At 39.9% G+C, this 13,549-nt stretch overlaps 1 protein-coding gene across 1 annotated transcript in view; it reads left to right on the top strand.

Annotated features, from left to right (window-relative positions):
• Sc2 (trans-2,3-enoyl-CoA reductase Sc2) overlaps positions 1–13,549 on the top strand; it is a 183,872-nt gene that overhangs the window by 146,740 nt on the left and 23,583 nt on the right. The window contains exon 7 of the mRNA XM_090384691.1: positions 749–854. Coding sequence (XP_090240817.1) covers positions 749–854 — 106 coding nt within the window. The remainder of the gene's footprint in view (positions 1–748; positions 855–13,549) is intronic.

Raw genomic sequence — 13,549 nt, 5'->3', positions numbered from 1 at the left:
ATGGGTATTAATAGAGCCAAATTAATAGTAATAAATTTGACTCATGCACTGAACACTTTTCTATTCTCACATGTATTTTATCTTGTGTATTTCTTAATATCAGGAACTGTAAACATGAGTTTGGTATGGTATTTTTGCAAGTTACTTTAACAATCATAAGAGAACAGAAATGCATCATACAGTTTTTCTGATGTATATTGATAAATGAAACAAGGCTATCCTTCTCATTAGCTGTGAGTTAAATTTGCTAAAATATTTTAACTGATGGTAAATATCAATGCTGAATCACATCATTAGGATCCATATGGATGGAAAGACTGGTTCAGTGGAAGCTATTTCCAAAGTCCATTAATTAAGATCTGTAAAAATGATTATTTATACTGTGTATACAGATCATCAAAGTCAAACACCAATAATAATTACTTTAAAAAATAGCTGACACATGGAAATGAGTCAATGTGAATGACGTGTTAGATCAAAGTTGTCACCAGTTGCCTATCGTAACTTGGAATATATTGCAATGAACAATGTATGTAGCTGTTAATATCTCTACCTCTTTTTGATGATTCTGTTGTTTTCCATCTGTTATTGGTAATGGAAGGGCTGAACTTATTTTGGCATATGTTATGTACATTATACATGATAAATATTGATTCACTAAAATTAAACCTCATTCTTTGAATGAAATTCAAATATATGGTAAGTCTTACTTTCTAAACTTGTGAAATATTTTTCTTTTTCCTCCTAGCATTGCTGTCTGTTGTTGGAGTGCACATTATGTGAAGAGGTTGTTGGAAACTTTGTTTGTTCACAGATTTTCCAAGAGCACCATGCCTCTCCGTAACTTGTTTAAGGTAGGTGGTACTAACTATGGCTAGACACATGGGTTGTTAGCAGCTTAATGTAACTATAAAAGCAAGATAATTTTGGTTGTTTACAGATATATGGTTCTTCTCCTCCACATAACTGAAATTTTTGCAGTTTAGTCATTACTAATACTAATGGGTATTAATAGAGCCAAATTAATAGTAATAAATTTGACTCATGCACTGAACACTTTTCCATTCTCACATGTGTATTTCTTAATATCAGGAACTGTAAACATGAGTCTGGTATGGTATTTTTGCAAGTTACTTTAACAAGTTGATAGCTTAAATAGATTCAAGGCAGAACTTGACAAACATTTGGAGCGAGGGGATGGGAGAAATAAGGGTTTTTTTTTTTTTTTTTTTTGGCTGATGCTATATAAGCTTGCTTTCTTGCATCATGTGCCCTTGCTAATGCTAACTATTCTTAATGCTAACAATCATAAGAGAACATTAGAAAGAGGCTCAGAGATGACATAAGAAGATTCAACACAAGAAAAGTAGAACAAGCATTAAGGGAAAACAAAGGACTTAAATCAGCAGCCATGAGCAGTAATACAGAAAGACAAATGATACTGAAACATAGCGATGGTGTACTTATAAATAGCAGAAGACTACTATAGAGAATTATACAAGGAGCGAGGGAATGATGCCAGCAGTGGGGAAGATGGATCGCAAATTAGCAACATGTACAACATACCCGATATTCTTCCTGATGAGGTAGAACAGGCGTTGAAGAATCAGAAAGCCCTGAGGGAAGATGAAGTTACTGTAGAGTTGTTAAAATTGGGAGGAAGAGACATAACACAAAAACTGGCAAGGCTCTTCACAAAATGCATTAGAAAAGGTGTGACGCCTAAGCAGTGGAATAATGCAATCATAGTTTTGCTGCATAAGAAAGGAGATAAATCAGAAATTGGAAATTATAGACCAATTAGCTTGTTATCCCACATCTACAGGTTGTTCACAAGGATCATTACTAACAGATTAGAAAGAATACTTGATGAGAATCAACCGAAAGAGCAAGCTGGCTTTAGGACAGGATTCTCAACTATGGATCACCTTCACGTAATATCACAGCTAATGGAGGACATTCTTATCAAAACTAAAGAACTAAAATGGTCTTGGGCAGGACACATAGCTCGGAGACATGATGACAGATGGACTAAGAAAATAACAGAATGGTACCCAAGAGGAGCTAGAAGAAAACCTGGAAGATAATGGCGGAGATGGATAGAAAATGGATGGCCATTGCACAAAACAGAAGGAACTGGAAAGTTGCTAGAGAGGCTTTCATCCTGCAGTGGATTGAAAATGGCCGATGATGATGATCCATGCTGACATATCAGTATTTATGGAAACTTTAATTATTATAGGGGAAATAAACTTGAGAGAGAGAGAGAGAGAGTTAATAAACATTTAGTTCACTGATAGTTTTTTTTTTTTTATGGAGAATTCAGCCAGTATAGGGGTGGTTCTTTACTGAATATATCTAGTTTAACCATGTCAGCAATTCAAATAAATTTTTATAGTCATTTAGTCGCTTATATTACTTCATGTAGATTTCTTTACTAGGAAACTCTGGTCTCTTTCTCTGCAAAACAAACTGAATTGAGCAGTTAAAATAATGAAACCCACTACACAATGTTGCATGAACATAATATAGACACTTTTATTAATTAATAACTGTACATTACAGTATTCTAGATATTTCAGAACATTATGTTTTCTGGTTCTTTATTTTGTAGGTCCACTCGATGTGGGCAGTTGTACTTGGTGAGAGGACCCCTCAATGATGGTGTTGAGCTTCCAAATTGGCATTACTCTGGGATCTAACACCCATACCTTGGTTCCAGGGTTAGATCATTAGAATCCAGCGTGTGCAGCCTTGCACCATGACCCATAGAAACTTGGAAAGGGTGACTGTGTTGGAGCAAGGGGGGCCCAGCCCTAGTATGCCACTTTACCCCTGCTTCGACAAGATGGAAGGTCCTGGACCAGCCTGACTGGGATCACTCAGCAGGTGTTTCCTACTGCTAGGATCAACTGCATTTCAATAAGTCTCCTTCCCTTTGGTCCTGGAACAGGGTCAAGACTTATGAGTAATTTAAATTAATCGTTTTTCTTCTGGGGGCCCAACCTAACCAATCAGAAAAAAGTGACAATGCCAATGCAAAAAGACCCAGAATAGATGATATAACTTTTCCTCATTCTCCATTCCACTGGACAGCAGGCAATTGGGAAAATGTTATCCTTCTTCATCCAGAAAGGATTAGAACGGCTGGCAGGATCCCCAAATTCTGCGAGAAGGCTACAATCTGGAGATCTTTTAGTGGAAGCCTTATCTGCCAAATAGCCCAACAACTTCCAAAAGCCACATTGATGGGGGGAGGGAAAATGTAACCTCCCATAAAACTCTGAACTCTCAAGAGTTTTATGTTTCCCACCCTGAACTCTTCACTTGGTGTCATGTTCAGAGTGGAATTTTCTTCCTGTATTTGAAGAAGAGATCTGCTCTGAATTGAAAGATCAAGAAGTGACAGTTGTCGAGCAAAATAACAATGTGAAAGGATGAGAATCTCATCTCGTATCTACTCGAGTTCTCATCTTTAAAATTTAATACCTCCATGGACTCTGACATCCATCAAAGGTGTGATACTTAAACTGCCAGTAAGGATTTATGTTCCAAATCTGCTCGGGTGTTTTAAGTGCCAAAAGTATAGCCACTCAAAAAGAGCCTGTTGTGGTACCAAAGACCACAAGAGCAAGGAATGTTCCACTTCAAAGCTAATTTATGCAGATTGCCAAGGAGACCATCCTGCACACTTGCAAGCATGGCAGTGGTGAAAGAAATTCAAAAATTGAAAACACAACTAATCATTTCCTACCAAGAGACCGAAACAAACAACAGGGAAATAGCAGCAGATGCTCATACACCCAGAAGGTTTCTGGGAAGCATACCGCCAGAATACGATTGGAGTTGACCAACTGCCACCAGAGTCACTTACTCCCATTGCACTCTACTTAGGTGCAATTTGACTGATGACCCAAATTGCACCTGTGGCGAGAGTGAAGACTGGGCACACATTCTATATGAATGTATAATTTATGACATCCCAGAACACAGCTAATAGCACAGATTGCCCCCCCTTCCAAGGGGAGAAGAACATCTATTCATTATAGAAGAGGAAAATTATAAAGCTTTTACAACCTTCACGCAGAAAGTATTCGAAATGTACAGAACTATCCAAAGAATGGCAATTCAGAATTCCCCAGCAATTAAATAATAATCAATAGTTAAAATCGCCCATGTCTCCCACCACGCCCAGACAATGATCTAATAACTGTCAGGACAGCAGTATTCCCTGACATGACAAAACCAGATTGACCTGGATACCCCCCCCAGGACTACCCTGCCATGAGTAGGAACCTGGGACCCCACACCAAATAAGTAACCATGTGGGTGGGGGGAGATGTACAGGCAGCCAGGGGATGTAATGTAGAAAGAAAGACAGAATGAATAGGCTGGTCAATGAGTGAATTAGGAATTATGGTAAAAGGGAATAAATGTCAGTTTTGGTGAAAGAAAGACAGACCCAGCACAAGGGAAAGAGAGTGAATGAGTGGAAGAGCAAATGTAATTGGCCGAAAGAATATAAAGTTAATAATAACTTACACTACTTTATGTATATATATATATATATATATATATATATATATATATATTTTTTAGGAGCATTAGCAACTAAGGCCATATTGCTCCGGGATATGCAGTGGTCATTTCCTGACCTTTCCGCATCCTCCGTATTTGGTGGTGACTGGCTCAAACCCCGGTCTAATCAAGAAGCGTGTGCTATGCACTGCTGCTCCTTCCCACCTGGCTACGGAGGCACCACTTTATATATACTAACAACGCAAACACTATCACTGCAGTCTCCCTTGGCCTGCACTGCAACTGAAAATAATAGTAAGTTGAGGTGCCCAGAGGGTGCAGTGCAGAAAGCAAGAGTCGAACAAATGAAATGAAAGCCAGAAGAATGAATGACAGTGTAAGTGTGAGAAAAAGAACACAAACCATAAATGTTACAGTTAGGTTCACACTAACCCTAGTTTTAATCTTTTATATTCTTAGTTATTATGCAGTTTAATTATTAAACTTATTAAACTTAATTATTAAACTGGGGTCCTTGGGGTTGTCACAGACATTCTCTCAGATATGCCAGACAAGCTGCACTTGCTACCTGGGAGTCTAAAACGCTGATGGAACTGATATTCAGGTGACACTCAAGTCAAGTGGACACAATTTGGGCGAAGTCCGGACAGTCTGTGACAGCCAAATCCTCTGCTTGCGCCTTCACGATGGTGGGACTATTAGTAATCCTGGGTATAACCTCCATGCACAAGCACATGGTGGGTGAACACCCAGGTGTGAACCAACGTAAGCAGAGGTCGAGGTATGGTGCCCACACCACACCACATAGAGGAATGCCGCCCCTCTATGTTACCAGGCAGTACTAGGTGGTAGATGACTCTCATCAACCGGTGCAATACCACCACTTTGCTTATTGGAGGCTTGAAGTGGTGGAACCCATTTTTAGTCTCTAGAGCTAAGTTCTGGTCAAACCTTCCCTATCTCTTCCATCATGCACTGTGATTGATGACTTTTGAGGTTAGGATGAACATCGTGGCGAAATCCAATATTCCTTACATTTCCAGGGTACAGCTCTAAAACGGTGTTCGCAGGCCAGCCGCTAGTTAGTACACTGGATCGAACCTATTGGTAACTCTCTGGGAGACTTCCAGATCAGCTAGTGTATAATCTTGCTACCTCTACTCTGCCAGATAGTGACTGGAGGGAGTCCTAGTAGCGTGTATGCGGGGAGCATTGTCGAGGCCACGTTATGTGTTAAGGATCTGGGTATATTCTTACCATGTGTACGCCATATCCAAAAATTTCATTACTTCATAAAGCATGCCCCACCCACTTTTTCTTACTATTGAATACACCATGAATTGTCAAACTAATAGAGCAAGCTTATCTGCGAAAAGATCTAAACCTCCCAAGGACTTCCTAATTCATTTCACAAATATACGTGGTCTCAATTATAATCTTAACGATGTCCATTTTCACTTGCAGTCTGCCAAACCCCATGTACTTTTTCTGACAGAATCTCAGTTATCGGTTGATTCAACTACTGCTCATCTCAGATGCCCAAATTATTCGCTGTATGATTCCTTTCGCCTCAAAGGTGGTACTTCTGCATATGTCCGTTCTGATATTCCCTGTCAGAGACTTGGCAATTTGGAATCTATTCTCTTTGATCTTCTCTGGCTTAAAATCTCTCTACCTCATTGTGTAAAATTCATCTGTCTCTACCGTTCTCCCAACTCCACTAATCACTTGGAGCTCTTTGACTTCCTCTCTTTACAACTTGACTTTCTCGAGTCCAACTTTCCTAACAGTGAGGTAATTTTCCTTGGTAATTTTAATGTTCACAACTACAGCTGGCTTCTGTTTTCTAGTCACACTGACCCAGCTGGTCGAGATGCTGAGGATTTTGCAATTACTAATGACCTTGCACAGATTATTCATTTACCTATAAGAATACCGGACAATCCTAATCATACAGCCAACACGCTTGATCTTTTTCTCACAAACAACACTTCTAAGTACACGGTCGAAGTGAGAGGTCCTTTAGGCACTTCAGTAACAACTTGGTGATTGTCTCTTCTCCAATGGAGCCTTTATCTCATGGCTATTCCCAACCTCGTGTTGTTTGGCATTACAAGAATGCAAAATGGAATGACCTGCGAGATTTCTTTTCTTCTTTTCCTTGGTCGGATTACTGTTTCAAAACTTCTGATGTCAACGTTTGCTCAGATCGTGTCAGTGAAATTATTCTTGCAGGAATGGAATTCTTTATCCCACATTCCACTTTAAAATCGCGTCCTTTATCTAAACCTTGGTTTTCCAATAAATGTGCTAAGGCTGTTCAAGAAAAGAATGTTGCATATTGTAATTGGCTTGTTTCTGATTTTTCATTTTCTGCCTACACCAAAGCTCGCAACAATTGTAAAGCAGTTATTAATCAGTCCAAACTAGAGTTTGAACAGGCTAAGAGTAGAAAACTTGCTTCTTGCCCTAATGGTAGCCGAGCATTCTGGTCTCTTGCCAAAGCTATTGGCCGCAAGTTTTGCCCATCTCTGCTCCCACCTCTGTCCAAACCAGATGGTTCTGTTGTCACTTCAGCCAAGCATAAAGCTGACCTGCTAGCATCCCATTTTTCTTCCAACTCATATATTAACAATCTTGGTAAAACACCTCCCACCATTCCCAACACGCTCCATTCAATGCCTCCTGTGGTTTTCCGTCAAAAGGATGTTGACGAATCTTGATGCTGTTTGTTATTTAGTTTTTAGGAGCATTAGCAACTTAAGGCCATATTGCTCCGGGATATGCGGTGGTCATTCCCTGACCTTTCCGCATCCTCCGTATTTGGTGGTGACGGGCTCGAACCCCGGTCTAATCAAGAAGCATGTGCTACGCACTGCTGCTCCTTCCCACCTGGCTACGGAGGCGCCGAATCTTGATGCTAAGAAAGCTCCAGGTCCCGATGGTATTTCTCCACTTGTTCTCAAAACCTGTGCTCCTGAACTTACTCCTATTCTATGCCGCCTTTTTTCACTTTCTTATTCCAAAGGTGTTTTTCCTTCTGTTTGGAAATTTGTTCATATCCAGCCAGTTACTAAAAAGGATGACAAATCCGTCCCATCGCAATTACTTCTACTCTTTCTAAAGTAATGGAGAAATCAAATAACCGCCAACTCTTAAACTACCTAGAAACCTTCCGTCTGATCAACTATCGCCAGTATGGATTCCGTCAATGTCGATCCACTGGTGATGTTTTGTCTTATGTTACCCATTTATGGACTAATTCAATGGAAAGGTTCGGTGAAACACAAGTAGTTGCTCTTGACATCTCAAAGGCTTTCGATCGTGTTTGGCATAAAGGTCTTCTAAACAAGCTTCCATCTTATGGTTTGCCAACTGTTTTTAGTAATTGGTTATCCAGTTTTCTCTCTGATCGCTCACTGAGGGTGATGGTAGATGGCTCTCTGTCTTCTAACTTCTCCACTAATGCCGGTGTCCCCCAAGGTTCAGTTCTTTCCCCCACTCTTTTCCTCTTGTATATTAACGACCTTCTTCCATTGACTGGAAATCCTATCCATAGTTTTGCCGATGATAGCACATTGCTTTCCACTTTCAAGTTTGAGAAACCTTACCCTACTCAATCAGCTTCAACTTCTCGAAAATCTGCTACCAATTACTTAAATGCTGATCTTCAGGTAATTCTTAATTCTCGAGTGGGGCAAAGACAACTTAGTTGATTTCAACCCTTCTAAAATTCAGTCTTATCTTATATCTCGCAAAAAGGATTCTTTTGCTCCTATGCTTATCTTTAGTGACACTCCAATTTCTAGGCAAAATGATATATCTCTTTTGGGGATTACCCTGACTTCTAATCTCTCTTGGCACAAACACATTACAAATATTGCTTCATCTGCATCTAAAAAACTTGGTTTTCTCTTTTGCTGTTACTTTTCTTCTAAACAGCTGCTCACGCTGTATAAATCGCAAATCCGCCCTGCCGTGGAATATTGTTCTCACATCTGGAGTGGTGCCCCCAAAACCTCTCTCAGGCTTCTTGATTCCATTCAGAAGAGGACAGTTAGGTTAATTAATGATTCATCTCTAACAGAGTCTCTTCACTCGCTGTCTCGTAGACGTACTGTTTCTGCTGCATGCCTCTTCTACAGATATTTCCACGGGCACTGTTCTTCTGAATTGGCTTTTATAATTCCCGCTTTCTCTTTCAAAACAGTCCAAACACGTGCCGTCACCAGCGAACATCCATTTACTGTCCAACTTCAAACTCACAGGACCAACTTTTCATCCTCCTCCTTTATTCATTCAACTGCCGTTTTCTGGAACAACCTTCCTTCATACGTATTTCCTGAAAATTACAGTCTCAGAAGTTCAAGTCCAATGTCAATAAATATCTTCTTTCGTCTTCTCAACCTCCAACCCAAGCAAGATACTAAGTACTATAGGTTCTAATGCCTCTCGTGTTTGGGGTTTATATAAAAAAATTAAGCATTAATATTTAAATTATATTGCACACCATTACATCCCCCCCTGGTGTGGGAGAAAGAGATGAATGAGTGAGTGGGAAAAAAATGTATAAAAATAGAATGCATGTAGAGTGAAAATGCAGATTATGAATGAAGTAAATGTGTGTCTCCCCCCCACCTGGTGGGTTCCCACTGCCATCTAACATATCCCACCCCAGAGCGGGATGGGCAGTTTGACCTTCCTACTGGATTTGACAAGACATGGACTTGAAAACCATCACCGATGAAGACATACTGCAGCTTTGCTGCCAACATGCCGTTTGGTGATCTGAACTGGGTACTCTTAACTTGGGCGCCTCCGTAGCCAGGTGGGAAGGAGCAGCAGTGCGTAGCACACGCTTCTTGATTAGACCGGGGTTCGAGCCCGTCACCACCAAATATGGAGGATGCGGAAAGGTCAGGGAATGACCACCGCATATCCCGGAGCAATATGGCCTTAGTTGCTAATGCTCCTAAAAACCAAATAACTAACTAACTCTTAACTTGGTTCCCTTTAAAACCAAATCCCAGGCAGGGGAGGGAGAAGATGGGTCTCTGTCTACTTCTGCCTACTTCCCCTGGTGGGACGTGACCTCTGACCTCTTTGGGGATGCCTACTCTATTGTTCCCATCCTTCTACCTGTCCCCTCCCAACTAACGAAACCAACCGAGTACACCCCTAACATTGCTGCCAAATTCAAATCAGCTGCTTTCTCATAAACCACTTTTGGCCTTTCCAAATTCTATTGTTCATCTCCCCCCCCCCCTTTTATATATATATACAGGTCCTGCCACTGAAATCCTTGGAAATTAGGTGGTGGAGCCTGCCAGAGTACTTAATTAATCTACTGGGTGCCTGTCTTGCCTCCTCTTGGCAAAGTGTGGGCAACAGTGGGTCCCAATGGCTAAATGGTCAGAGAAACAACAGAACATAACACTACACAACAAGCCACTCCCCACACACTTTTTAAATCTCTGGCCTCCACAGAGTTCTGTGTCACTTACAAAGAATACAACGGAGAGATGGGGAAACCCCCGGTGCCGTCAGACAACTAACACACTTTACACTCTACTTACTAAGCTCAAAGAAACTTGCACAGAAGGACCAATCATCAGTTACACCAGCAAATAAATAAAAAAAAACAAAAAAACATGGATATCAAGATAAAGGAGATACCACATGATTCAGTTCTAGAGCTCCTTGCTGAAGAAGGAAGAAATGGATACAGGACAGTGTCCATACTTCTCCAAAAAAAGATTAATCCAAGGCAGAAAAAACTAAGCTCTCAGCACTTCAGAAGCTGATGGATCCACAAATTCAAAATAATGGTCCCTATCGTGAGGCCAATAACCTGGGAGAGGAAATCCGCTCTCCCAGGGCTGAAAGGAGCAAAGATGGATAACAACATGTTTCCACTTTTAGAGGCATTGAGCTCAAAAACTAGAGACAAATGCCACTAAAATTGACTTTTCTCAACCAAAGAGGTTGAAAACAAGAGGATATACCAGCCTTTTTGGTAAATTATCACCCTTCCTTGTGCAGAAATGCATTGAGACTGCTGCAGGTTCACTTAAATCAGTGAGGTTGGCTGATTTTCTAGTAGAGACAACCCAACCTCAACATTCTGTGAAGCCATTGAAGCTCTCAACCTTTGGAGGACACCCAGTAAAAGTCACTCCCCATTCCACCCTAAACTCTTCTAAGGGAGTAATAACAGAATGGGGCTTATTAACTGTATCAGAGGAGGAAATTGTCCAAGAGATACACGAACAAAAAGTCATCCAAGCGTGGAAAATCATGTTCCAACAAGGAGCATAATTCTCACTTTTAGCTCTCCTAACCTACCAACAGATGTGAAAGCTGGCTATCTACTTTGCTGTGTCTGACCATACATCCCAAATCCAGTCAGGTGCTACAAATGCCAAAAATACACACTCCCAAACTGCATGTTGAGGTGAGGCAATATGTCCTAACTGTGGGTCACTTTCTCAAAAACATCTGAACTATGGAAGCAAGGGAAAAAAAATTCAGAAATATAGTGGAGAACAAAGTGTCATACTCAGAGGCGAGAAGACAAATAATCAAAACAGAGACAAAGCGTATATATGCCACAGTTGCTCAGCATTTCCAATCAGTAGGGATTCAGACTGATGTATCAGTTCCTCCGTATATGTATATATCTATTGCTAATTCACATTCGGTGATCTCTATTTCCGGTGTCCTTTGCAACAAACAGCTGAATAAGCCAGTAATACCCCAATTACCATACCATCTGATGTTTCTTCAGCAATAAAACCAAAAGTGACATAAACCATGACTCTACTGGAATGTACATTGATGAATAGCAAGATTAAAACATGAGTAAACTTGTCCCCATTGCATCACTCCACTTGGAAATTCTGTATGGCATGCTGGCATAAATATTCCTGTCTAATTCAGTTTGATGATACTTCTGCAATACCTGATACTTCTGCAATACCTAAATCTCTGCCTGGGAAATGCAAACACAGAAGTTACTGGTGGAATCAGGAATGCATGCTAAACAGACAAAAAAGAGCTTGCAATTTGTTTCAGCAATTCCCTACTATTGGTAATTTTATTAACTTTAAAAGACTCAAAGATGAGTTCCTCCAAATAAGAAGAAAAGCAAAGAAAGATGCCTGGATAAGTTTTACTTCCACTATTAAGAAGGACACAGACAACAAACTCCTCATGTAGAAGAAAATCAAAGCAGTGGTAAATATGTGCAGTCTCCAGCCTCACTTCTAAATAGGAAACGGCAAGAGTTGTCCACACCAGCAGAAATAGCAAATGCTTTAGCCTTGGCAGTATATTAGCAGCATCCAATTACAGCTGAACCTTTCAACAAATTAACACATCTGCACAACAACATAAAATAAACTTCTCTACTATGGTATCACAATCAGCCATTCACATTAACAGAACTTTTAGTCTCATTAAAGCATCCAGTACTGCTGCTGGTCCAGATAGTCTACTATATAATGTTAAAAAAAAACTAAATAACAAAGCAATAAACTCCCTGTTGAAATTCTACACAGGAATATTTTTAGAAAATACTCACATAGATTTTCGAAGCATAAAACATCATAAGTGTGGTTTCAGGAAGAACAGATCAACTTTAGATGTCGACATCGGAGGCTAACATTCGAAATACATTTGTAAAGAAACAACATCTGGTAATGGTATGGTATCTGTGGATATTGAGAAAACCTTTGATACTGCATACTTCAAGACTTGCACAGTATAGGCTTAAGAGGATACTTGCCTCAGTTAATCCAAAACGTCTATCATTACAGAACTTTCCAGGTCTGCTATCAGTGCTTTATTTCCTCCCTTCAGATTTAGGAGTAGTGTGCACTTCAAGGGTGTATTCTCAGTGTGACATTATTTGCCCTCAGAATAAATTCCATGATACAGGACACCCCAAGTTTGGTGGAGGCATACATGTATGTAGATGGCCTTTACTATGTGTTCTCAGAACATGAATACCATAGACCGCCAACTGTAGCTAGTAATAAATAAGCTGGAAGGCTGCACCCTATGAAATGGTTATTGAATTTCTGAACAAAATCTACTGCACCTTGGCCCTGAACTGTGGATAAAGAATAATACTATTCCAGTTTTGAATACCATTAATTTTTTAGAATTAATATTTATTGGACAGTAAACTTAACTTTCAAGTACATGTAACAAGGCTTTGCAAAACCTAAACATCCTTCAATCAGTATCAGCTACTTCTTGGGTGGGCTGCAGTATGAGGTCATTGAAAGGTAACAACAAAAAGCAATTGATCACCTTACATCTTGGTTATTGGCTAATGCAGTGGTTTCCAGAATTTTTCAGCCAATGCCCTGCCCTATAAAAAGCCTTATTCAGACTAGCTTTTTGCACAAAATTGATGAACTTGATCAAGTGATATTTCCCACATGTCTGGTTTAAAGTCACTTAGCATGAGTCTTAAATGACCAAATTTAGTAATTTAAAGTTGATTTCTTTGCTTGTGGAGAAGTTGGATGACCACACTAAAATCAGCATAAAATATTTATATATAACTACTTACCAAACATGCACAGTAACTAATTTATATGAAAATCAGTAGCTGTTATCAATAGGCCATCTTGTGACAACTCTTAATGAATACATAACCAAAGGAAATAATTTTGAAAGTGATAAGAGCAGTAAATCTTTAAATACAAAGCAAGGAAGGTTGCCCTCGGCTCTACCCTGGTCAGTTGTAAATAAGTGATCAACACATTCAAAGGAGCCTAACTTCTCCATCCCACCCCTTGCCTCTTAGCACCAGGCAACTAGGTAATCCCATTTCACACTTTGGGAACCACTGTGCTAATGGGTTAAAATTTTTGTCACAGAAGACCATTTGTGTACACTTCTTTCTCAAATGTAATCTTTATCTAGTCCAGAATTAAGGCTTGAGAAAAAGCACAACCCAATGATAGCAGAAGTCAAATCCTAGGACTTATTTTTGACA

Source organism: Mastigoproctus giganteus, chromosome 11 (assembly GCF_048544385.1).
Source record: "Mastigoproctus giganteus isolate SK-2022 chromosome 11, ASM4854438v1, whole genome shotgun sequence".
NCBI lineage: Eukaryota > Metazoa > Arthropoda > Arachnida > Uropygi > Thelyphonidae > Mastigoproctus > Mastigoproctus giganteus.
Note: the sequence above shows the minus strand (reverse complement) of the source record. Positions and strands in the feature narration are given on the sequence as shown.